We start from the raw sequence: 27141 nt of genomic DNA, 5'->3' as shown, positions 1-27141 counted from the left end.
TACAAAATGGACATGTTCTTATATGTTCACGGGGTGAATGGGAAACCCGTGTGCCTGGTGTGCCAGCAGCAAGTTTCGGTGCTTAAAGAATACAATATTCGGCGCCATTACGAAACTCAGCATGGTGAAAAATACAACAGTTTGCATGGAGAATTGAGAAAACAGAAGGTAAATGAAATGATGGCGCGTCTGAAGAAACAGCAATCTGTTTTCACCCGGAGCCGAGAAGCCAGTGATGCTGCGGTGAAACCCAGCTACCTAATTGCGAGCCAAATAGCAATGGCATCAAAGCCGTACAGTGATGGAGAGTTCATCAAAAACTGCTTGCTGACGGCTGCTGAATTTGTCCTGAGAAGCGACATGCTTTCGCCAATATAAGCTTGACAAGAAATACCGTGGCAGACAGGATTTCGGAACTCTCTGCAGATTTGGACCACCAACTAAAACGCAAAGTGGGGTCATTTGTGGCATTTTCTGTTGCGATTGATGAGAGTACTGATATCACGGACGTCGCTCAACTGGCCATATTCATTCGTGGAGTTGACAAGACTTTGAATGTCACAGAGGAGTTTGTCGAGCTGGTGCCGATGATCGACACCACAACAGCTGAGGACAGAGCGCTGGACAGAGTCGGAGCGGACTGGTCACGTGCCGTAAGCCTGTCTACTGATGGTGCGCCGTCAATGATCGGTAAAAAGGCAGGTGTTGTGACAAAGTTCAGAGATAAAGTACAAGTCGCAAATGGGGGAGGTAATTTTTGGACATTTCATTGCATTTTGCATCAGGAGGCATTATGCAGCAAATCGCTAAGAATGGATCACGTCATGGAGGTGGTTGTCGGAACTGTTAATTTCATCCGAGCCAGAGGTCTCAATCATCGTCAATTTGACAGCTTTCTCAGTGACTGTAACATTATCCATGGTGTGCCTTATCACACGAACGTACGATGGTTAAGCAGAGGTGCTGTGCTAAAGCGCTTCTTTGATTTACGTGATGAAATCGGACAATTCATGGAGAAAAAAGGTAAACCTGTTAAGGAATTACAGTGCCATCTGTGGCTGCAGGACCTTGCGTTTATGGTTGACATCACTGAGCACTTGAATATTCTTAACAAAATGTTGCAGGGACGCAAAAAAATCGTAACACAGTATTGTGACAGCATACATCCATTCAAGTTAAAGCTCGGGTTATGGGAGACGCAGGTGGCAAGCGGTGACCCTGCTCATTTTTCCTGTTTAAAAGATATGTGCGCACCAAGCGTTAATTCTGACGTGAAACGGTACAAAGAGAAGATTTCAGGGCTGTTGATGGAGTTTGAGAAAAGATTTCAGGTTTTTAGCGAACTCGAAACAGATTTTGCAGTTTTTCGCTCACCATTCACAGTTAAAGCTTCTGATTTGCCCGTTGCCATGCAACTTGAAATCATTGATTTGCAGTGTGATGTAGAACTGAAGGACAGATTGCCTCTGTAAGCTTGGACACATTTTACAAGTACCTCCTACCAGGCTATCCCGCATTGACAGCACTAGCTGCTAAAACATTGTCCATGTTTGGGACAACCTACCTTTGTGAGCAAGTTTTCTCACTAATGAACATTAATAAAACAAAGCTGCGCTCAAAGCTCACACAAAAGCATTTGAATGAGATTATGAAATTGGGTGCTTCTCGAGATATGATGCCTCATATTGATGCACTTGTGCAGGATAAACGATGTCAAGTTTCAAGGGCAAATTCCAAGCAAGACGAATAATTGCTGTGAAAGTTATTCATTTGTTCAAATTGCTTTCCAGATGTTGAAAAACAGTGTTTTTAAGTTCCACAAGGCTGGTACTAAATGTTTTTGGAACATTGTTACTATTTCTGTGATCAGTTTTATGTACAACACACTCAAATATATGTTTAACTGTGTAAAAGTGTTGTTAAAATTGCACATACTTTATTTATGTTCTTATGTTATTCTCTTGTTCATAATATATTGTTCATAATGTAAAAGGAAAATTCTGTTAATAAACATTTTGATAATTTACTCATTCTTTGCACTAATTATTAGTATTAGTGACTAATATAAAGGAAAAAAGTGGGCTTATTGTTAGTTCTATGTAATTTTGCAATGAGTTTACTGGTCCGGCCCGCTTGATCTCAAATTAAGCTGTATTCGGCCCGCAGACCAAAGGGAGTTTGACACCCCTGATTTAGAGTGTCAAATAGTTCTTGTGTAATTGTGCAAAACAACAACCTATCTGTCTGTCTGTCTGTCTGTCTGTCTGTCTGTCTGTGTCTGTCATCAAGCCCTGGTCCTCAGAACTGTGAGGCCAACACTATTGTGTGTTTTTTTTATATATATAAAATTTAAACAAATTTAAAAACAATCTTATTTAAAAAAAAAATGTAGACCTACACCAGGCTGGGAAGACTGAATATGCAACAGGTAGGCTGTTTGGTGTGGAGAAATCAACTGCGAGCAATCAACAAAAATGTAAAATATACACGACCACGAATAATCTCCCTTCATCTGAGGCTCCATGCAAGAGCAACCCGTGGGGTCAATAATCACAAGAACGGTGGGCAAAAATCCCAGAACCACATGCGGGTACCTATTGAATGACCTGCTGAGTGCTGAGACCAAAGTAACAAAGGCTACCACCAGTAACACATTATACTGCCAGTTTCTCAAATCCTGCAGTGCCAGATGTGTTCCCCTACTTAAGACAGTACATGTCCTGGCCTGTCTGAAGTTTGCCACAGAGCATTTGGACAATCTAGAAGAAGATTGGTAATATGTCAGATGAATCCTGTTGAAAGTCTATGTTCCCCAGTGATGGCTCCAAAACAGCATTGCTCTAGAGGAGATCTGCATTGAGGAATGGGCCAAAATAATAACTTTGTGTGAAAATCTTGTGAAGACTTAACAGAAAATGTTGGACCAATGACCGACCAAATACTTAATTTCCACCAGAATTTGTTTGAAAATTTTTTCCCTGATTTTGTTCTCATAATTATGAATTATTCTGAAAATAACAGAGGCTTCATCTTTTTTAAATGGGAAAACTTGCACAATTGGTGGATGACTAAACTATTTTCTGGATGACAAAGCGCTACTTTTTTCAGGAACTGTGAACCCTGCGACAGTTAATGATGAGGTTTAAGTATTGTTTTTGTTTTTTTGTCGCTAGTGGCTATGAGAGTAAAAGTGCAACAAAAACTTGTTCAAACGAAATGGTTCCAATATGGCCATTCCCTACAATGGACTCAGGTTTTAGCATGCACAGAGGCTTCCAATGTGGAGACGGAGACTTAGACAGCGGACATAGAAGAGGAATTTACCTCAATTAGCCGTAGAAGATGATTCTACTTCAATTGTGCACACAAGAAGAATCTAGCTAAGAAGAGAGAGCTACCTTTAGCCTAGCCAGCACAATGTCACTGGTAACTTGAGACGAAAAGGACATTGGGAGTGAGAGACTGAAATATGTGAGACTTTCTGAGGATGTTCAACCCCGATACTTTAGTAGTTTGAACAGGAGGATGAATAAAAACAATGACCTTTCTGTTATGTTTGAGCCGTTTTACAGCTGTGTTAGTCACTGAAATGGAAACAGGTATGTCCTTCAACCCATTAGAACACCTTTGTCATTAATTTGAACAGATACTGGGAGACAGTCCTTCTCATCCAACATCAGTGTGTGGCCTTACAAATACGCATTTGGAAGAGTGGTCAACAACTCCCCTAACCTCACTTTTTCACTGTGTGGATAGCCTTCCCTTAAGAGTTGAAGCTGTTATAATTGACCCCTCCGTAGAAATTGCGTCATCCGCGTCGCTGACCAATCAGAGGCCAGAGATCTGCATAAACCACGCCCCTTTTTGGACCCACAGTTCCTTCAGACAACGTTGCATGGTCCAGTATAGCTTTTGTTAGCGTTTTATCGCGTATTTGGGTTCTTTAACAATAGATATGGTTAAGAGGTGTAGTCACGGACTTTATAATAGTGACGACAGGTATCCTGAAAGGCTAGTTGGTGGACTTCAATTCGTACCCTTTCCAAAACCGAAGACACAGTACGAAAAATGTCTTCGATGGATCAAACTTTGTGGAAGACCGCATCATCAACTGAATCCATCTAAAATCAACCTGTCATGCTCCTGGATTCCAGCCAGGGCTGGGCGTGGCCAGCTAATCTGAAGGTGCACACCTGCGCCTCATGACCTTTGATTAAGACCCTGTACATATAGGACCCGGGGGACGACTATTACTCTGCTAGATCGTTGCCTCTCATGCCTCGTTCCCGCACTACCGTACTCCTGACGTCTACCTCCCGTGTACCGACCAACGCCTGTCTCCCGACCTACCCCGTAAGCCTGCCGTTACTGATTTTGCTGCTTGTTTGGACTGACTCCCTGGTAACCGACATTGGAACGAATAAAGGCTTATTCCGCACTGCTTACCTCTCACCTGAGTCGTGCATTTGGGTCCACCCCCGAGACTCGTCCGTGACAGAACGATCTAGCCAAGAACATGGACCCAGCCGACTCTGAAGCCATTCGCCGTGCGCTGCAAGTGCAGGGCAAACGCCTGGGTGAGCAAGAGGCTGCTCTCCAGGGTATGACTCACCAGATCCAGGAGCTCTGCACCCAGCTGCAACCGTGGCTAGCCTCCCAAGCTAGCGCGGCCGCTCTTGTGCCTTCCCGTGCCACCATCACTCCGCTCTCTCGACCAGAGCGGTTCTCAGGCGACTCCGGTAACGTCAAGCCCTTCCTGGCGCAGTGCGATCTCCACTTTCTTCGACGCACGTAGTAGCGACATCATCTTGGGCAGCCCGTGGCTCAAAGAACATAATCCGCACATAGATTGGACCACGGGTCAGATCAAGACTTGGGGAGAGGACTGTCTCAGTCGCTGTTTCGCTGTCCGGAGAGACAGGGGTATTCAAGTTGCGCCGGTTCGGCTAACAGAACCTAGTACCATACTGGACCTGACCGCAGTGCCCTCCTGCTACCATGACCTACGGGAGGTCTTCTCTGAATCTAAAGCAAAGTCTCTGCCGCCACATCGGTCATACGACTGCGCGATTGAACTCCTGCCAGGCACCTCTCCTCCCAGAGGGAAACTGTTCTCTTTAACCGGACCAGTGCATCAAGCCATGAGGGACTACATCGAGGACTCGCTGGCAGCCGGACTCATTCGCCCCTCATCCTCACCAGCGGTGCGGGTTTTTTTTTTTGTCAAGAAGAAGGACTCCACGCTGCGACCCTGCATCGACTACCGAGGCCTGAACGACATCACAGTCAAGAACAGGTACCCTTTGCCGCTTATCTCTACAGCATTCGAACTCCTCCAGGGAGCCCGGATCTTCACCAAGCTCGACCTGCACAGCGCTTACCACCTGGTGCGGATTCGGGAAGGGGATGAGTGGAAGACGGCATTCAACACCCCCACAGGGCACTATGAGTATCTGGTGATGCCCTTCGGACTGACTAACGCTCCGGCCGTCTTTCAGAACTTCATCAACGACGTGCTTCGGGAGTTCCTGAACAGATCTGTCTTTGTTTATCTGGATGATATTCTCATCTTTTCAGCAGACCTAACCTCTCACATTCAACAAGTCAGAGAGGTGCTCCGGCGTCTGCAGCAGCACCAATTATACGTGAATATGGAGAAGTGTGAGTTCCATCGGGCATCCGTGTCCTTCCTGGGCTTCGTCCTGGCTGAGGGAGAGATACGGATGGATCCCGGGAAGGTCGACGCGGTGCTGCGGTGGCCTACCCCCACCAACAGGAGGGACATGCAGAGGTTTTTGGGATTTGCCAATTTCTATAGGAAATTCATAAGGAACTTCAGTTCCGTGGCCGCTCCTCTGCATTCGCTCACCTCGCCACATACCCCCTTCGACTGGTCCGGGACCTGCCAGGAGGCCTTCAGCAGGCTCAAGGCAAGTTTCACTACTGCGCCCATTCTCATTATTCCGGACCCAGATAACCAGTTTGTGGTGGAGGTGGATGCATCGAATTCAGGAATCGGAGCAGTCTTGGCGCAGAGGAGTCCCAGGGATGGAAGGATCCACCCGTGCGCGTTCCTGTCTAGAAAGTTGACCCCGGCAGAGAGGAACTACGACGTGGGAGATAGGGAACTGCTGGCGGTCAAGAGCGCGTTGGAGGAGTGGCGGCACTGGCTGGAGGGCTCGCAAGTACCGTTCGTTGTCTTCACGGACCATAAGAACCTTGAATACCTGAAGTCGGCGAAGAGGTTGAACGCCCGTCAGGCCAGGTGGGCCCTATTTTTCACCCGCTTCCACTTTAAGGTGTGTTTCCGCCCAGGCTCCAAAAACGGCAAGCCGGATGCACTCTCGCGGATCCACGAGGGAGGGCGCACGGATTCAGACGCCGCTACTATCCTGCCAGCGGGTGCTTCGTGGCCGGTTTCACCTGGGCGATCGAGTCGCGGGTGAAGGAGGCTCTGGGAGAGACACCGTCACCCGCGGATTGTCCGTCGGGCCGCCTGTTCGTCATCCCATCTCTGCGGTGAGACGTCATCAACTGGGCCCATACCAACAAGACGGTCTGCCACCCGGGTATGGCGAAGACACGTTCAGTGGTCGAACAAAGGTTCTGGTGGCCTAACCTCAGCAAGGACGTAAGGGAGTTCGTCAACGCCTGCCCGGTGTGTGCTGCCAATAAGACTTCCCGCCTACGGCCTGTTGGTGAGTTGCAACCCCTGTCCATCCCCTTTCGTCCGTGGTCACACATCGCGCTGGACTTCGTCACCGGCCTGCCGCCTTCTCAAGGGAACACAGTGGTGCTGTCCATAGTGGACCGTTTTTCCAAAATGGTCCACTTCGTGCCGCTTCCGAAGATCCCGTCAGCCAAGCAGACAGCCCAGTTGGTATTAGACGAGGTCGTCCGTTACCACGGCCTACCCCAGGACATCGTTTCGGACAGGGGTCCGCAATTCAGCGCCCGTTTCTGGAAGGAGTTCTGGAACCTCATCGGCGCTTCAGCAAGCCGGACATCGGGTCATCACCCAGAGTCTAACGGCCAGACTGAGAGGATAAACCAGGAATTAGAGACCGGTCTTCGATGTCTGGCATCCAGGGACCAGAGCACGTGGAGCCAGCACATCAAGTGGGTGGAGTATGCCCACAATTCTCTACCCTCCGCTTCAACAGGTATGGCTCCACTCCATGTCGTGCATGGATATCCTCCGTCCCTGTTTCCTCCACTGGTCACAGAATCCACAGTTCCGTCGGCCCTGGCCGTGGTGCGATGCTGCAAACGGACCTGGGAAGCAGCTCGGAGGACACTGCTGCGCATGAGCAGCGCCTACAAGGCCGCAGCAGACCGCAAGAGGAGGGCCGCACCTGAGCTCAGAGTGGGACAGCGAGTGTGGCTCTCCAACAAAGATCTCCCGCTGCGGACGGAATCCCGCAAACTTGCTCCCAGGTTCGTTGGCCCGTTCCCGGTTTCCAAAGTTATTAACCCGGTCGCCGTCTCGTTGAAACTGCCCAGGTCGATGAGGGTGCACCCGACGTTCCACGTCAGCAGACTTCGCCCGAATCGCACATCGTCGCTGGCTCCTCCGCTCAATTCCCCCCCGACCCCCCGCATGGTCGACGGTGGGTTGGTGTACACTGTGCGCCGGTTGCTGTCTTCCCGTCGCAGAGGAAGGCGGGTCCAGTACCTGGTGGACTGGGAGGGATATGGCCCGGAGGAGCGCTCTTGGATCCCCTCCCGCTTCGTCGTGGACCGCTCCCTCATCAGGGACTTTCACGCGGCTCACCCTGATGCTCCTGGGCCGTCCAGAGCCGGCCGTTGAGGGGGGGGGGTTGGGTTCTGTCATGCTCCTGGATTCCAGCCAGGGCTGGGTGTGGCCAGCTAATCTGAAGGTGCACACCTGCGCCTCATGACCTTTGATTAAGACCCAGTACATATAGCACCCGGGGGACGACTATTACTCTGCTAGATCGTTGCCTCTCATGCCTCGTTCCCGCACTACCGTACTCCTGACGTCTACCTTCCGTGTACCGAACAACGCCTGTCTCCCGACCTACCCCGTAAGCCTGCCGTTACTGATCTTGCTGCTTGTTTGGACTGACTCCCTGGTAACCGACATTGGAATGAATAAAGGCTTATTCCGCACTGCTTACCTCTCACCTGAGTCGTGCATTTGGGTCCACCCCCGAGTCTCGTCCGTGACACAACCGGAACAGAAGACCGAGTGCGAAAAATGTCTTCGATGGATCAAACTTTGTGGAAGACCGCATGATCAACTGAATCCATCAACCGGAACAGATATGTTTGCACGAAGGTAAGCCCTATATTTGATTTTCAATACATGTCTCATATAAATGAATTGGCAGTTCTTCGCTTGTATAACATTGCTAAGTGTGAATGATTGACACACTTGATCTGTGTTGAGCGATATTTTGCGATGATCTGACTGCACAAACGTGTCGCTTTGTTGGTGGTGAGCTAAGCTAAACCGGACTAGCAGTCCGAAAAGCCTTCGACGTGCACCGAGACACCAAGACTGAAGGAAAGATGTTTGAGGACACTAAAGTAGTGATTGTCGTACTCGGTCGGGACTTACGTAGGTTCGGCACTAATTCAAGAATAATTATTGAGGGGAGCGCGTGACGTTACACAAAGAAAACGAGAGAAACAACTCGTAAATCAAGCCTCGCCTTCATACGGCGGTTCACAAACTGCTATACAGATACACATACAGATTCTGCACACGTGTGATAGGTAACACGAAAATAGGAAACTGTCAATGACGAATTCGTCTTTGGGTTATAATATATTATGTGGCTTCTCGGTCTTCCTCTGACTCCGGAAAGATCTTGCGCTAATATCAATGGTTTCTCCATCGATATACATGTAAATACCATTGAAATACCCCTCGCTGAAATACTTGAAGCCCTGCTGTCTGCTTTTCAACGATATTTCACTGTTAGCTAAGAATGCGAGTGAGAAATCAGCCAGTAAATCGGACAGTTTTGCTCTATTCTTTTCTTGCTGCGCCGGCATTTTTGCTAATTGTTTGTCTGACGTTAGCGCACATGGCGTGACGTCACTTCAGGAGGCGTGGTTAAGTGCCCTGTACGGAGGGGTCAATTGCAAAGGGTGGACCAATGTCATTGTGAACCCTTTGGATGAGGAATGGGGTGTCACTTAATTTCACATGTGTATCATGGGAGGTGAGCACATACCTTTGGATGTATTTTTTCTTTTACCCCAAAAATCTTAGTCGCTAGTCGGGCCACAATTATCCACATATAATGCAACAGAAGGGGCGCTATCAAGACCGTGCGACCAGGGGGGATAAGGCAGTCTCCAAGGGCCCACTTCATAGCGCAGATCTATGATCCTGTCCTAAGCCAACTTTACATTATGTGCCTGGAAAAGGTCTATTTGCAGTACCATATAAATATATGCTGCATGTTTTGACCTACCGAATTTAAATCAGTTTCGTCTTGCACCATGTCAAAAGATGTCAGTGCTCCACTCTCGCCACACTTAAAAGGAAATAAGAGGCACTGCTTTTGATTGGGCATGAGTGGTGTTGGCTGTCCTCATGCCTACAATGGCACAGAAGTCAGTGCCACAGATGCTTCTGAGTGTACTGGTCCACACATTTATAAATATTATGAACTCCAGAAGTAACCACTGAATTCGCAACACACCATATTGGATTCAATGATGTTTTTTTTCTTTCTTTTTTTGGTCCTGTTTGACTCTTAGCTCAAGCAGAATGTTGCGGTAAATCATTCCATCACTACCCCCCCCTGTGTCTTCCTGTCCAGCTACGCTATGGTACATTACCTCTCCAGGTTGTGTCACTTAAAATTTGTTCTGGTTTTTCTCAATATAATTTCTGAACTGTAGTATAGCCTAGCTTACCTACAATACAGGAGCCAATCATGTTGAACCGTGGTGGATCTTGCTGAGAAAGACCGTGGGATTTCCAAGAAAGTTTTGTGAAATATTATTGTTTTGTCTTTTTTTGTGTTTTGTGAAATGTTTATGTTTTGGCTTTTGTTTATCTTTTGTGTGTTTTTGTGTGAAATGTTAGTGCTTTGTCTTTTGTTCTTGTGTTTTATCTTTTTTTTGTCCATGAAAGTGAATTGTGAAGCACAATTTGTTATATTGTTTTGGCTTGGCTCTTGTACAACTTTTATTATTTGTACTCCTCTGTCAGAAATAATGCAAGGAGCACCTGATCGAAGGAAATTCATTGTGGCATGACTTGGGTTTCCACTTATATATTATGATATATTATGGCTTCTGTTGTGCTCACTGGAGCATTCAGAAGCGTGGCTATGTGCCTGTAATCAACGCCACCGTTATGTTTTGCAACAATTACTGTGATGGTCTTGAGACAGCTCTGGGTTTTAGGTGCTGTCTTGGCCTTACATGCCATGTTGAACCTCCCTTTTTCTGTCATTTCACTTTCATAGGGTGTGATTATGTGAGACGAGGCGCCGCATTGGGGACCGGCACAACCAGGACAGGGACCGGGCCATGACAAAGGCCAAGGAATCTTTGCTATGTGAGACGAGGCGCCGCGTTGGGGACCGGCACAGCCAGGACAGGGACCGGGCCATGACAAAGGCCAAGGAATCTTTGCCTGTTGATGTACTTTGAGAGGCATCTTTTTTGGAAAGTATTTCAGGAAACTGACCTTTACAATACAGAAAATACAGTATTTAGTCAGCCACCAATTGTGCAAGTTTTCCCACTTAAAAAGATGAGGCCTCTGTTATTTTCAGAATAATTAATAATTATGAGAACAAAATGAAGAAAAATCCATCAAATGACATTTTCAAACAATGCCTTACACTTTCCTTCATTAGAAAAGTCAAGATTTGTCCAGGAAAAAAGGTTTACTGGAAAAAGTATGTAAAAAAGTACAAGGATAAATATTGTAAGGTAGGATCAAAATGCTTGACATGAGACAATTTGTTCGTCCATTTTGCAACTCAAAGCTTAACCAATGAAATACTTCTTTTTTCAAAGATTTTGGGGTGAGAGTATTTTAACAGAAACCCATTACAACACATTTCAATCAACATGACATTATCAATTGATAATGTCGGAAACTCCAGGGAATAGAAATACCAAAGATCTTTTGCCTGCATGTATCAAAATATCAGAAATCGACATCTCTTTATTGGCCAGGTATGTTGAGAAAACACAAGGAATTTGTCTATGGTCCCCTCTAGTTCTACAGCAAATGAGCCACTCTGACAAAAATAATCACAAGTACAGAGTTGCAGCAAATGAGGCACTAACAAAAATACATCATTGGTAAAGAATCATTGAGCAATTTTAGGATGCCTCATACAATAACAATCATGCAACTGTAGCAGATTCGAGTAAAGTGACCATTCGTATGGTAAATTCTGATACAATTGTGCAAATAGTGCTTTAGCACTTAGTGTCCAGTGGTGTCGTAATAGTGAACAGTAGCCAGGCAAATAAAAGCCTGATGAAGCTACAACAGTCCTGAAATTTCAGATTTTATGGGGAGTGGGATATTGGAGAGTTTGAAGAAACTTGGGACTTCACAGTGTTCTAAAGCTCTACTGAAAATCTGATAATTAGAGCCAGTTGGTCAACACAGACTTTTAGCCAGAAGGAGATATGCATATGGGCCTTAACACTTTTTTGATCTTTTGTTTGAAGGCACTTTCACATATCCTTTTTGTGAATAATGGTTAAGGCAGGAGGGTGAGTCATCAGTGTTGACAGTTTTCAAAACTAACATTACCGATAACTGGAGCTTAAAAGTAACCTAATTTCTTTCGTGATTACTTGATTTCAAAAGTAAGCTGGATAAAATCTTCTTACTTTGAGCAGCTGCCAAGTGTTGAGAATATCCATTATCCACAGTACATGAAAACATTAGTTTAATCGTACCCATTAGTTGGTAATGTACACCGGACAAGTAACAAAATTGCCATCAATGTGAACCAATAACTTTTAATATTAGTGTAGTTGAAAATCCATGAACTTAGTGTCGACTAGACATGTTAACAAAGTATAGTAAGTACAAGTGTGTGGAAAAAAGAGGTCTCAGTTGAATGCTTCTTCACAGCTATAGGGCTCTTTGTTTGAATTACCAGCTTCAAATTAGTACAGTACTTGCTACTTGGTGAGATAGATTGATGTTGCATCACTGGGAATAAGGTGTGTGATAGTCAGAGGTCATTCATGGTGGTTGGACTGGGAGAGTTTGGGTTGTGAAAATGGGTTTCTAAAATCTGCAGAAGGGCATGTTCCAAATATCCATTTGTGGGTTTAGTCTCCTGAAGTTGGTTAGTGAATGCAAATAATCCTTTCCACATGGATGCAGGGTCGCTAGTAGAAAACAGTTTTTATCTTCTGTCTGAAGTTCCTCTTGCGTTTTTCTTTTCCAGAATCAGCTTTACTGGCCAAGTGTGTAAAAACACAAGGGATTTTTTTCCGGCAGTCGGTCCTGTCCTGGTACGACATTCAGAACAAAGAACAAGTAACAAGAGCAAAGGACTAGAGTACAAGAACTATTCCTGGTTTCTGGCCTGCCTTTACTGGGAAAAAAAGTGACCACTCTGACAATGCATAGTGGCGGGGTTGGCAAAGTTTGGCAGTGAAAGAAATCTTGTTGTTATTGAACATGCAGCAAGTCTCTGTCAGGAAAATATGTCTTAATAAAAGCTGAAATAGCGTGTGACAATATATATTCATCTAACCTTCCAGTTGAAGTTTCAAAGACACTGCAATCTGCATTCCAAATAGTTCTGTTCAAACAGCTTTGTTTCATTGGTCCACTTACACACTGTTTTCACCACCGGCTTTGCAGATTTAAATGTGTCCTTGCATGTTGGAATTAAGTGGATTAAATTGTGATCAGATAAGCCCAAAGCTACGCCACCAACACAGCAATGAGTGTTTCAGCATGGTATAGTTTTGTTCGAGAATGCTGTTTTCTCTGCTGGGACAGTTGAAATATGAAGTTCATGTTTTAGTTTTCTCCAGTTAAACCCCCCAAAAATAAAACTAGGTTCAAACTGCAGTTTAATGGAGCCACCCCCCCCACCCCCCCATGTGACATGTATCAATTTTTTTCATTCCAATTCAACAGTACAATTCTGTTTTTCCCAATCCCACCCAGGCCTATTTCGTATTTGGATAGAAGGGTAGATAGAAGAAGTAGATAGAAGAACCCTTTGGAATATGTGTCCTAGGCAACTGCATTCTGGATGCTTCCTTCACCCTCATCTGACCTAAGCGTAAAAAATGCATAAGAGGATCACAATTGTGTGACAAAACAAATAACCAGGGATGGAAAACAGTGATGCATAAGAGGATCACAATTGTGTGACAAAACAAATAACCAGGGATGGAAAACAGTGATGAAAAGAAAATTGCTGAGAACCTGAAAAAAACATGGGGGTGTTTAGTTCAGTTTGTGCGCATGCATGTCGCTTCACGGATGCATTCCATGCACAGTAGAAGTCAACAGCAACAACTTTACTTCGGCTAACCCTAACCCTAACCCTCATCACACGGAATTTAACTGTAACCTATCCAGTCGAGTCCGCCCTCGTTACGGTCCACGGAATTTAACTGCACACGAGTTTGCCCTCGTTTACCTTTTAATGTACAGACGAGTCCGGCCTCGTTACGCGGAATTTAACTGTGACCGATACAGACGAGTCCACCCTGCAATGAAAGCAATCACTAAATCCACTGGGGGACACCTGCATGGAGCGTTTCCATCTTTGTGGCCTGTGAGACTCCGGAGACAGGTGATGGATACCGCCAGGACAAACTAAATGCAGTTTTGATGGTCATTGACGCACAAACTTGGACATGGGAAGACTGATGCCCTGAAGAACAACTTGAATCTCATTATCCGCGGCCGCTGGATTGGGAGGCAGTGCACCACCTAGAGTTTAGGTCGTAAACTGTGTATAGCGGGAATGATGAGCTGGTGACTTCGACTCAAAATATGACTTTTCTGAGATAGAAAACCTGTTGCCCCAGTGAACCGACCCAAATAAGCATAAGCAAATTGATCTACAGTATTTCTTTGTGTTTATTCGTATAAAAAAACTTGATAAACATTACATTACATATAAATATACTGTATATATGTAGTAATTTATTTGGTCACAAAGTACATATACTGTATTGTGCATTTTCATCCCAAAATGCTATTTGGCATTAATTATAAAGTGGTTTCCTTTTATTATTTTTCTCTCATGGTGCTGCAGGTGTAATTTATATTCTCCCATTAAAATCTTTGTCTGGTAGTTGTTACATTATTAAGACAGTCACCAAGCTTTGTAGAAACAGTCCCAGGGTAAAAAGGATCAGCCTGTTGCTGAGGAAGTCCACAGTGAAATCAGTCTGGAAGCAGGAAGCTCAGGATATCATGTTACAAAAAGTGACACTCAAACATGATACTATCTGAGGGTCACATTTACCATCTATTGTGAAGCTCATGTTTACATTACTAATGTCACGTCCCATCGGAACGGGGGTAGGACCCAAATGCAGGACTCGACGAGGCAAGGTAGTTCAAAGAGAAATGTTTATTTTATGCCGGAGTCGGGGATTGAGCAGGCAGTCCGGTGCAGCAGCAGTAGTTGGGACGTCGGGCGAAGAGAGCAGGTGAGCGGGCAGGCAGGAGTCGGTACACAGGAGAACAATCAAAGCAGGCAGAAGTAACGAAGGAGTCAGGCTTACAAGGTTGGTCGGAGAACAGGCGAAGGTCGGTAAACACAGGTTGTCGATCGGGGATACGAGAGTGCTGGAACGGGACATGAAGCTCAACGAACTGGCGGGGACCAATCGTCATCGGGGTGATATAAATACACAGACTAATCAGCCCGCATGAGACGCAGGTGTGCGCCTCAATCAGCCCACCCGCACAGCTCGTGCTGGAGCGGCAGGATCATGACAACTAATACTTTAAAACTGTCACGTAATATATTTGTATATAATCTAGGGTTGAATATACTGTGTATTGTTTAAATGACACAATTCCATTTTTTTTGTCTTGAGTGGCCCAATTTGCAAGACAAAAAAAACCCCAATTTGAATATCCGCAAATATGCTGGAGAAAAATGCTGCAGGTCTCATTGCCCAATTCGGTTTTACTGTCAAAATCAGACAATCAAATCTAAATATAGCAACTTTCTTATGAGGCGGCACGGTGAATCAGCTGGAAAGTGTTGGCCTCACAGTTCTGAGGTCTTGGGTTCAATCCCGGACCCGCCTGTGTGGAGTTTGCATGTTCTCCCCGTGCCTGCGTGGGTTTCCTCCCTCATCCCCAAAACATGCAACATTAATTGGACACTCTAAATTGCCCCTCGGTGTGATTGTGAGTGCGGCTGTTTTTCTCGATGTGCCCTGCGATTGGCTAGCAACTAGTTCAGGGTGTAGCCTGCCTCCTGCCAGTTGACAGCTGGGATAGGCTCCAGCACTGCCACGACCCCGGTGATGATAAGCAGCGAAGAAAATGGATGGATGGAACTTTCTTATGTAATGGCAACACAAAGTGCATCACAAAAGGAATAACATATAATAAATATAGTGCCCTGAAAAAGTATTCAGCCCCTCCCGATTATTTTTTTGCATATCTATCACACAAACAAAGGTTTCAAATCATCAAACCAATTTTAGTATCACTCAGAGACAAATCAAGGAAATTCAAAATGCAGTTTTCAAATGAGAATTAAATTTATTAAGGTACCAAAAAAATCCAAACCTTCCTGACCCTCCGTGAAAAGGTAATTGCCCTCTCACGTTAAATCACAACGTTTCTGTGACTTAACACAAATTTGGGAACAGTGAGTTCAATTTCACAAGCCACACTCAAACCTGATTACCATGATAGTTGCTGAATCAAAAAATAATTTAAATATAAACCGTCAGAGAACAGGATGTAAGCTACAAGATCTCAAGAATCTATTTACCATGTTATGATCCAAAGAAATTCAAGGAAAAAAATGAGAAAAAAAGTCAATCAGTGTGCAAAAGGTTATAAAGCCACAAGTCTTTGGGGCTCCAGTGAGCCACTGTCAGAGCTATTATCCACAAATAGAGAAAATGGGGAATAATGGCAAACCTTCCCAGAAGTGGACGGCCAACTAAAATTATTCCGAGTGCCATGTCTACACATCCAGGAGGTCACAAAAGAACCTTGAATAACATCTAAAAACCTGCGGGCCTCGCTGGCCTCAGTCCAAGTCAGTGTTCATGACTCTACCATAAGAAAGACATTGGCCAAAAATGGCATCCAATAGGAGAGTTCCCAAGTGAAAACCCATGCTGTCAGCAAAGAATACAAAGGCTTGTCTCACATTTGCTACAAAACATCTTTATGATCCTCAAGACTTTTGGAGAAACATTTTGTGGACTGATGAGTCAAAACTCAAACTTTTTGGAAGGTGTGCGGCCCGTTAAATCTGGCATAAAAAATGGCACAGCATTTGATAAAAAGAATATTATGCCAACAGTGAAACATGGTGGTGGCAGTGTGTTGGACTGGGACTGGTTGGCTTCCTCAGAACCAGGACAACATGCTGTGATTGATGAACAATGAATTCTGCTGTGTACCAGAAAATTATGAATTAGAACGTCTAGCCATCAGTTCGTCCCATCAAACTCAAGCGTTCTTGGATCATGCGGTTGGGCAACGATCTGAAACACACCAGCAATCCACTTCTGAATGGCCCAAAAAAAAAAAAAAAAAATCTAAATTAAGGTTTTGGAGTAGCCAAGTCAAAGTCTGGATTTAAATCCGATTGAGATGCTGTGGTGTGACCTTAAATGGGCAGTTCATGCTAGAAAACCCTCCATTATGCTGGATTTGAATAACCTCTGCAGAGAAGAGTGTGACGAAATTCCTCCAGTGCCATGTGAAAGATTCATCACCAAATAACGCAAACAATTGATTTCAGTTTTTGCTGCCAAGGCTGACACAGCCCGTTATTAGGTTCAGGGGATAATTACTTTTTCACAGAGAGTCAAAAAAGTTTTGATTTCTTTGTGCCTTAATAAATTAAATTGTCATTTGAAAACTGCATTTTGTAGTTCTTTGGGTTGTCTTAGAGTAATATTAAAATTATTTGATGATTTGAAACCATTCTCTGTGATGGATATGCAAAAAAAAAAAAAAGCAGGAATCAGGAAAGAGGCAAATACATTTTTACGGCACTGTACCTCACACCCAGCCACAGTCTTATGAATATCGGTTACACCCAATACCTGTGAAGAAGTGGTTACAGTTTAAAAGATGTTTAAATTCATAACATAGCTGCTGAGACATTGGTAAATCGAGTGAAGTAGGGCCAGACTATTCTTGACAGACCATTTAAGTGGATTAGACACTCATTGACTTAACATCTTAACCAATTTTCTTTCCAGTAAGATGGGGTACACACATAGTCAGAAGTGGGGCAAATTTGAATTTTTACCTTCCCTTGAAATCTAAATTGGCAAAGGCAGCAAATCAAATGTCTCTGAAAGAAGGATTATCTTGTGTGGAGGGTGTTTATGTTTGTCAGGTTCACCAATTAGATATTCATTAATCTGGACAAAAAGGAAGCAAAGACACCAGTTCAAGTCTCGCGAGGAGAGAGAAGAGGAACTGTCTCATACAATTCACCACTGCACTCTCTGATTATCCTCTCCTCAGCGTCTCTATTTATTTAGTTTTAAGACGCCCCTTATTTACATGGATGTTACAAAAAGGAGACGAGAAGCAAAACAGTTGGAAACAAACTGTACATGTTTTTTTCATGTCCATGTGCATGTGTGGAAGATTGCTGAATACATGTGTGGTCATCATTTCTTTAACAGGCAGCAGTTCTAACAGTTCTGATGATTAGATGTTTTTGTTCTTGCTATCTCCTGCTAGGAGGCTGCCACGTTATCTGGAGCAGAGCAAAGCATTTCATTATTGGAAGCAGATGTATGATAATAATGATCACAATTATTCCTACATTTCCCCCCTGTTTATCATACATTTGCTACCATGTTTTCTAGAGCAGAGCAAAGTGTTCTTCATTGCAGGCAGAGACAGCAACTGAATTGAAGAAGAGCAAAGCATTTCTTCATTTCAGGCAGAAACAGTAACTGAATTGGAGCAGAGCAAGGCATTTCTTTATTGCAGGCAGAAACAGTAACTGAATTGGAGCAGAGCAAAGCATTTCTTCATTGCAGGCAGAAACAGTCATTTAATTATATTTACAATTATTTTTACATTATCCTCCTGTTTATCCTACATGTGCTCAAATCCTTACATCATCTAATAGATCATCCTTTCGGCTTTATTCTACAGAGTCATATTTATGAAAACAAACATAGTTACACTCGGAGGAAAATATAGTACTAATTACTTGTAATGTTCTGAATCGGAGAACAGGTCTGTAAGAGAAGTCATAACATCACCATCGTGATCAACAACATCACTGTCATTAACCTGTTGTGTCAATAGTGGATATATTTCTGCCAATTTTGAAAATTCGGGGCAATAGCAGTGGTTATAAGTCGGTTAAGTGATGACCTTAAGCAGGGCATGCAGCAACATCCACACAATGTAAGAATAGGTGCAAACACAGCTATAGAAACTAGGAGAGAGAACACCAAGTTTTTATATTTGCCAAACATTTTTTCCCATCACTCAGACCAGGCTGATGTGCTCACGCCAGAGTGCTTCTTCATCTTGTGGTTCAGGGTGCGGAGGCCTTGAATGGCCCTTGTGAGTGACCCATCAGGTGCTGTGTTATTTGGAATAAACGCACAACACTGGTCACTGAACATTGCGCAGACGCTACCCTTCTCGGCCAGGAGCATGTCGACTGCTATGCGGTTCTGGAACGCCATGAGGCTGCAGCGAGTTGCTCTTTTATGGCAATAAAGCCTGCTTCCGTATAGTTACCTAGTTTCTGTACATTGTAATGTAGGTAGTTGATTCTGTCAACATTTTTATTCGGGGTTATTCATAACAAGATGGATTCCCGTCCTGCAGCAATCTGGTTAACCAACTTATACTCATCTGGTACGGGTTTCACAGCACTGACATAACATGGACTCCTTGCAATTAGATTTGGTGAGGAAAACACTATAAAAGATGTAAGGATGGAGGCATTGAAGGAAGAAATGTGACAAAGATTAATAATCACTTTAAATGATACATTTCTACCTATGGTCATTCTTCCATATTAATCTGAGGTATGAAAGGTATATTGTCAGTACAAGCATAAAGTAGAATGTATTTTAAAAGAAGTGATTGCAATGCAGGTGCCTTGGAATGCTCAATATTCACGTTACATTCAGGTCTTCACTCGTTAAACTCACGTAAAACACTCAGCTATTACTCCGGGGTAACATGAAGAATAGTTTTTTTTCCCTTTGGTAGAAGTGTCTGCTGCAAGATGTCAGCAAACTGCTCGCATATTTGCACAATATTGTTTGCTATACTTAAAGCAGAAGTCATTTTGTGGTCACAGAACTTGGTTGTGCTTGTAAAAGAGGGGTGGAACCCAGACAACCGCAAGACTTGTTATCTGTGGTTGCTGTTGTACCAATCAAATACCCAAAATGGAGTTGCACCTTCTTTCCATCCCCTGCCTTTTTCATTAAAGCAAAAGGAAAAGAGTATACATATCTATATTTGGGTGTCCATTGTAATTTATGTTTTACAGAGGCAAGGTGCATTGAGTGATAAAAGAGGAAGTTCTGAAACGGAAACATAATGCGCATGAGGTTGCTGCATGATGACACTGAGGTAATAACAAGCAAAGCTTGCAGTGTCTGTCTCCGCCTTCACATCTCAAGCATATAAATATCGAGACAAACTACTCTGATATAGCAAAGGAAATTTGAGTTTGCTGCTGTCTGATATGTAAGTGTTATGCTCTTGTCACCTGATTATGGTAAACATTATTCCTTCTCCAAAAGTGTGGAAAAAAAAAGTTGTGTGGTAGTTTTTTATTTTTAGTTTTTTCACCCTTTGTAACATCAAACACAGTGGCAGGTAAGTGCACTCTTTTTTTCAGGAATAATACCTGCAGCCTGCCGTCCTCTGCAAAATAGCTTTGTTTTGCAACACAAATGTAACTTGTAATTTAATATTCAGATGCAAGCTTTCAACAGGAGTTCCTGGAAGCTCACAACGCCTACAGGGCACAGCACAACACACCACCTATGAGTCTCAACAATGAGCTGAATGCGGTGGCTCAGAAATGGGCGGATCACTTGCTGATTTTGGGTGCTGCAGAGCACAGTGACAGCAATGATAGGGAAAACATTTATTTCAAATGGAGCTCAGCACCCATTAAACTAACAGGTGTACAGTATTTCCATTTATGAACACAGTAAATTGGTCATACGTGAGATTTTATCATTCATGTACTACTTGTCTTTGTGGATATCGTGTTCATGTTAACCTAGAGTACAATGCACACAGTTACACAATCTTGGTATTTGGGTCATTTATATGAGTTTATCCATTTCTCTACTTTATTTGTACATGTTTCATGGAATTGTTTTGTGAGATAGTATGTCTTATCTTGGAAAAGAAGCTGTGGATTCATGGTATGGTGAAGTCCAGCAATACAACTGGAGGAGCCCCGGATTTCAAAGCAACACAGGTACAGCAACACAAATTGAGTAAAGACAATACTTCCACAAAGCTCCAAAAGATGGCCAGAAGTAATTTACAATTCAAATATGTTAGCATCACTTAAAAACAGATGGGTCATTTAAACTCACATGCCGACAACACTCAATGCACTACAGCAGTGATTGCCAAATTCTGGGTCGGGATCATCTAGTAAAAAATTACATGTATGCTTATTTTGAGATTTCGGGCTCCAGTACAGAAGCATACTGAGTTTTCACATGGAACACATTAAAGAAGTGACACAAGGTTTATCTGCCTCAAGCCTTAGCCACTAGTTTTCTTTATAAACAAATGCAGTGCAGTGCAGCCTCTGGTGAGCCAACATCATGCCGAGCAAAAATTCTTCTGTTTTTACATCAAACACATTTGAAATGTTATTTGAAAATATACCATTTGTTTTATTGGAAGGATCGGTGCTCAGGAGACAAAGACGACACTCAACAAAAGACCAACGTTCCCAAATGCTATTTAGCCTCAATAACTGGCATATTTATTTCGACCAAATGCAAGTTCTCAAAATACAGTTGACATTGCGTGAAATCAATCATATGAGCCCCTAACCTATGCCGAGAAGGTGGAGAGCCGATCACCCAGTTAGAGCTCTGCTTGTCAACCAGCTGGGCGTCCGTACGAAACCCGCAGCAGACTCTACCTGTTTGTACTCTGCATCTCTCTATTATACTTTTCAGTTGCGTGTGAGAGAAAGGGCGGGTGGCCTACCCGTCCCACCTGGCGCTGCAACGTTTGTTTCCTGATTTACTATTGACACCTAAGTGTGTCCTTCAGGCTCTGAAAAACATCTTACGCAGCCATAACTGTCAAGACATCCCACAACAATGTTCGTCTTTGGTATGCATGCGAACAAGATAGTGAAACGGTCCAGACGTCTTGACCAGAAAAACAAGTGAGTGAAAAACAAGTGAGTGATGCGAAAAACAAGTGAGTGTATGCATGCGAACAAGATAGTGAAACGGTCAAGACGTCTTGACCAGAAAAACAAGTGAGTGAAAAACAAGTGAGTGAAAAACAACTTATATGACCATGGTTGCACAATACATTCGGGTATTCAACGGTTATGGGAAACATCACTAATTAACACTCCTCTCACCATTGTCAATGATATATATATTTTTTATTTTCCGAGGCTTTGTTGAAATCAGTTGTTAAAATGTTTTTTATTGTTCTATAAAAGGGGGTCAAGACTTTGGAACAACAGAAAATGGATGTCACAATGGAGCACCATCACAACATGGACAAATGAGATCCATTCCATGTGCTGCATTAATCAAACATGGGCTCATACTTAATCTAAGTATTGCTTGAACAATACGTTCTTTACTGATGTTGTATTTTGTAGTGATGCAGGCCAAGAGCTTGTTTTAATAATTTGGTTGCCTTGATTTACATGAGAAGCAGGTTTGATGTGTTGTTTGTATTGTATATGTTTGTGTAGTAATCCTGATTGAGCATGACTCTGATGAATGAAGCAGTATTTGATAACTTTGTTGTACTATACACTACCAAATTGTTGAGGTACACCTGACGAGAGTATTGGCATGAGGCCTTCAGTACAGAACAACAAGCATCCTTATCATTTATGCATGTGTTTGGTCTAACAGGTCATTTCACTCAGGTTGTATAGAAAGCAAGCACCCAACTGGGAGTGGGTATGGCCACTGATGGCAACAAGGTGTTTGTTGTTGGGCAGTATCGACCAGCTGGCAACATCAGCATGGGCCAATACTTCAGGGAAAATGTCCTCCCACAAGGTACAGTAAGTCATTAGAAATCCACTCATCAGTTCAGGTAGTCCCCTTTACATAATAGTATATTGCATGAGCCAGAACATAAAACACGATGGGAATGCATTATAAGGTTGTTTGGGGTCAAGTTGCACCTGAACTCATTGAATCGTATTTCCTTTTTTTCATTTAGTACAATGTACAGGAATATGGGCTGCACAGTAGCGCAGCTGTAAAGCGTTGGCCTCGGAGTTCTGAGGATCCGGGTTCAATCTGTGTGGAGTTTGCATGTTCTCCCCGTACCCTTCTTGGGTTTTCTCCGGACACTCTGGTTTCCCCCCACATCCTAAACACATCCAACATTAATTGGACAATCTAAATTGCCCCAAGGTGTAATTGTGAGTGTGACTGTTGTCTGTCTCCATGTGCCCTGCGATTGGCTGGCAACTAGTTCAGGGTGTACCCTGCCTCCTGCCTGTTGACAGCTGGGATAGGCTCTAACACTTCCATGACCCATGTGAGGATAAGTGGCAAAGAAAATGGATGGATGGATACATGAATATGTAAAATATCTATTTGCAACTATCCACTTTCTTGCCAAACTAAATATAATTTGAAGAGTAGGCAATAGTAGGTGCATTATAGCAAATGCTGATTAAAAGCATTTGTTTTTGTTAGTGTTACTATAAATCGTGGAGGGGGACACAGTAGATGACTGGTTAGCACGTCTGCCTCACAGTTCTGAAAATCCAGGTCCAAATCTGGTCTCGCTTTTGTGGGCGTTCTTTCCGTGCCTGCATGGGTTTTCCCTGGGTACTCTGGTTTCCTCCCACATTCCAAAAACATGCATAGTAGGTGAAGTGAAATTGCCCATTTGTGTGAATGTGAGTGTGGGTGGTTGTTTGTTTATACTGTATGTGCCCCTGCGATTGGCTGGTGATTCAGTTCAAGGTGTACTCTGACTCTCGTTCAGAGACAGCTGGGATGACTCCAGCACACCCATGACCCTTGTGAGGATAAGCACAATAGCAAATGGATAGATGGAGGGAATTTTGAAGTAATGCAGAGCCTTAATTGGATGTACCATTAGGTAAGAAAGTCAAAAACCTCAATAGTATTTACTGTTCATTTTACAGCATAAAGGATGTGCATTTTACAGCTAGCGGAGGTTCCAGTGTTGACTGAGAGAACTCAAAGCATAACTGCACACTGTTGTGGAAAACTTGGAGGACTTTTGCTTACTGTCCATGAATTTGTCTTAATCAGGATTCCAACCTGTTGTTTGTACCACTGCCTATAAAGACATGTTTTGTGGTGATAACATGTAATAGAAATATTCTTATGATGATTCCAGTGAGTCTTCACATTGTCAGAGACACAAATCAGCTAGAATATACAGCATAGTTTAGGCCAAACATGTATGTCAGGTCATCACGTAAAATTGCATGAATAATGTATTTTGATCTGCTTGTATCAATATTCAGTATTTTGTAGCAATGAACTATTTTACAGTGGAGCCATAAATGAATGACTGATTTGTTTGTTAAGATTGCAGATGCATATGAACAATACAAAAAATGGCCAGTAAATAAATCCTTGCATAAATGACAATGTTTTGCGGCATTTTCTAATATAATGCTTCTGTTGGGATGTCAAATCACACATTCAGGAGGAGCAATGTGGTTTTTGTCCTGACCGTGGAACAGTGGACCAGCTCTACACCCTCGGCAGGATCATCAAGGGTGTTTTGTGGACATGTAGAAGGCATTTGACCGTGTTCCTTGGGGAGTCCTGTGTTGTGTTCTTTGGGAGTATGGATTACCGAACCCCCTGATACGGGCTGTTCAGTCCATGTTAGACCGGAGATTATGTCTCTCGGCTGGCCTGGGAATCCCTTGGTATCCATCCGGAAGAGCTGGATGTGTCATGATCCTGCCGCTTCAGCACGAGCTGTGCGGCTGCGCTGATTGGGAGGCACACACCTGTGCCTCATGCGGCCTGATCATCCCCCATATATATAGGACCCGGTGACGACTGGTCCGCCGCCAGTTCGTTGAGCTTTATGTCCCGTTCCAGCACTCTCGTACTCCTGACTGAACCTGTGTGTACCGACTTCCGTCCGTTCTCTGACCAACCTTGTAAGCCTGACTCCTTGACACTTCTGCCTGCGTTGTTTCCCCGTGCACCGGACTGCCTGCTCGATCCCCGAACTCTGCATACAATAAACGTGTCTCTTCTTGAACTACCTTGCGTCTTCCGAGTTCCTGCATTTGGGTCCTACCTCTCGTTCAGATGGGACGTGACAGAACGAACTGGCCAATACAGGACCCAGCAGGAAAGACCCGGCGTCGCCGGGACCGACGCAAGGTAGACCGTCTGCCGGAGGACCAAGCCTGCCCAATCCGGGTAGGCTCCCTGACGTCCTCCACTTCCGTGTCTTACTCTCCGCCAGCGAGGTATGAATACGTCCCGAACACGACCCGTCCGGCTCCTCATATTCTTCTGGACTCTGACTTTTCGGAATATGAGGAGGACCGTGATTTGTATGACCGGCTGCCTGAGTACGACTCCGATGATTTTGATTTCGAATCTCTTTGCCCGGCTTTGCATCCCAGTCAGTTTGTTTCACCTCCCCGCGTTTCCAGCACCCGAACGTCTTCACCCGGTAGATCAAAGTACACCAATCGGTACGAGGGAACCCGATTGGCCATCTACCCGGGACCTCAGCGGGGCGGCCAGAGGAGACGCCCCGGCCGGGCGCTTGCTGGTGTCTCTCGCTGCGCAGCAACGAAGACACCGCCCTCCCACTCCTCGCCGGCAACGGCGAGACCGGCAGACCCGCAGCTCGTGGCGAGGCTTCCAGCCCAGAGGGAGGAGGAGCCGCCAAACCACGAGGCGTTCTGTCGCGAAATGCGGGCGCAGATAGAGAGGCAGAGCGCCGAATTGGCGGCTCTCACGGCCCAGGTCCGGCAAGGATTGGCGATCCAGCCGAGCTACGCTGACGTCGCAACGGCGACGGACTCGCTGCTGACTCAGGTTCACGTTGCCGTGGAAACCGACCCGCCCCCTTGTCAAGTGCACGCCACAGTGGGAACAGACTCGCCACCTCAAGTGCACGTCGCAGTGTTGGCGGTTCCGAGCAGAGCTCACGCGGCAGTTGGAACTGACCCGCTCCCGAGACACGCCCACGTGTCAGTTTCGACTGACTCTCCGCCTACTCAGGTTCACGTTGCCCTGGAAACGGATTCGCCGCCGAGCCACGCCCACGTTGCCGTTTCAACGGATGCAGTGCAAGCTCACGTGGCAGTGGGGACCGACCCGACGCCGCCTCACGTTGCTGTCCAGGAGGTGGCGACGTCTCCACAGCCGCTTCTCATCCGTGCTCTGGAGTGGCAGTGGCGACTGGTCCGCGGACGCTCCACACTCCTGCTCTGTCGGCGACCGGCCCGCGGTCGCTCCCCGTTCCTGCTCTGTCGGCGACGGGCACGCCCTCACGTTCCTGTCCAGGAGGTGGCGACAGTTCCCCAGCCGCCTCACGCTCCCGTCCAGGAGGAGGTGGAGTTGGTGATGCTGCCGCCGCCTTCTCAAGTTGCTGTCCAGGAGGGGGCGGCGATGGCGCCGCCTTCTCAAGTTGCTGTCCAGGAGGGGGCGGCGATGGCGCCGCCTTCTCAAGTTGCTGTCCAGGAGGGGGCGGCGATGGCGCCGCCTTCTCACGTTGCTGTCCAGGAGGGGGCGGCGATGGCGCCGCCTTCTCACGTTCCTGTCCAGGAGGGGGCGGCGATGGCGCCGCCTTCTCACGTTCCTGTCCAGGAGGGGGCGGTACTGGCGCCACCGCCTTCTCACGTCCCTGTCCAGCAGGCGCTGGGGAGTTCTGTGGAGCCACCCAGGAGCTGGAGAGACTTCGGGGTGGCAGTCATGGCTCTGGTCCTGCTCTCCATCATCTTCTTCGCTCCTTGAGTTCGCCCAGCCGCTTCAGGACCTGGCCTCGTTGGCGACCAATCCCTGGTCGTCTTGCAACGACGGCGTGGGAGGTTTTCGTCCGGAGCAGTGGCCTGCCTCGTTCTGGTTCCTGCCTCGCCGTTTGGTTCCTCACAGAGGTCGTCCGCCCGAATCGCCCCGTGGGGACCCTGGTGCTTGGCGTCCGGGTCGTCCTCCTGACCTGTCCGCCCGGACGCCTCGGGTTTGGTGGCCTGGATGGCCACCAGTCTGGGGTTCGGGGGGGCGTGCCCTCCTCCGGAGCCCCTTCCGCCCACCCTGCCTGTGTTAATTAGTGTCTGTTTTTTTTTCGTTTAGGCACGTCTGGGAGCCGTGCCTTTGAGGGGGGGGGGTACTGTCATGATCCTGCCGCTTCAGCACGAGCTGTGCGGCTGCGCTGATTGGGAGGCACACACCTGTGCCTCATGCGGCCTGATCATCCCCCGTATATATAGGACCCGGTGACGACTGGTCCGCCGCCAGTTCGTTGAGCTTTATGTCCCGTTCCAGCACTCTTGTATTCCTGACTGAACCTGTGTGTACCGACCTCCGTCCGTTCTCTGACCAACCTTGTAAGCCTGACTCCTTGACACTTCTGCCTGCGTTGTTTCCCCGTGCACCGGACTGCCTGCTCGATCCCCGAACTCTGCATACAATAAACGTGTCTCTTCTTGAACTACCTTGCGTCTTCCGAGTTCCTGCATTTGGGTCCTACCTCTCGTTCAGATGGGACGTGACAGGATGAAG

General features: G+C 45.5%; 1 protein-coding gene across 6 annotated transcripts; it reads left to right on the top strand.

Moving 5' to 3' along the window:
- Nucleotides 1-16835: 16835 nt before the first annotated feature.
- LOC133499944 (calphotin-like) lies at nt 16836-26732 on the top strand. Of its 6 annotated transcripts, none has more exons than XM_061818400.1 (4): nt 16836-19780; nt 20577-20645; nt 22297-22446; nt 24089-26732. In XM_061818400.1, the coding sequence occupies exon 4, from the start codon at nt 24712-24714 to the stop codon at nt 26374-26376; it is 1665 nt and encodes a 554-aa protein (XP_061674384.1). In that variant the 5' UTR covers nt 16836-19780; nt 20577-20645; nt 22297-22446; nt 24089-24711; the 3' UTR covers nt 26377-26732. The 6 variants fall into 6 exon arrangements, 4 of the variants coding, with proteins under 4 accessions (XP_061674384.1, XP_061674383.1, XP_061674380.1 ...); XM_061818399.1 differs by having other exon boundaries at nt 20574-20645; XR_009794788.1 differs by lacking the exons at nt 16836-19780; nt 24089-26732 and adding exons at nt 23393-23509; nt 23579-24000 and having other exon boundaries at nt 20394-22446.
- Nucleotides 26733-27141: the final 409 nt, after the last annotated feature.

Source organism: Syngnathoides biaculeatus, chromosome 4 (assembly GCF_019802595.1).
Source record: "Syngnathoides biaculeatus isolate LvHL_M chromosome 4, ASM1980259v1, whole genome shotgun sequence".
In the NCBI taxonomy this organism is placed as follows: Eukaryota; Metazoa; Chordata; class Actinopteri; order Syngnathiformes; family Syngnathidae; genus Syngnathoides; species Syngnathoides biaculeatus.
The sequence above is the reverse complement of the archived record's forward strand: the minus strand, read 5'-3'. Positions and strand labels throughout refer to the sequence as shown.

What these genes read in the sequence shown, in the direction of transcription:
- LOC133499944 (XM_061818400.1), top strand. Translation starts at nt 24,712, where the DNA reads ATGGGACGTGACAGAACGAACTGGCCAATACAGGACCCAGCAGGAAAG.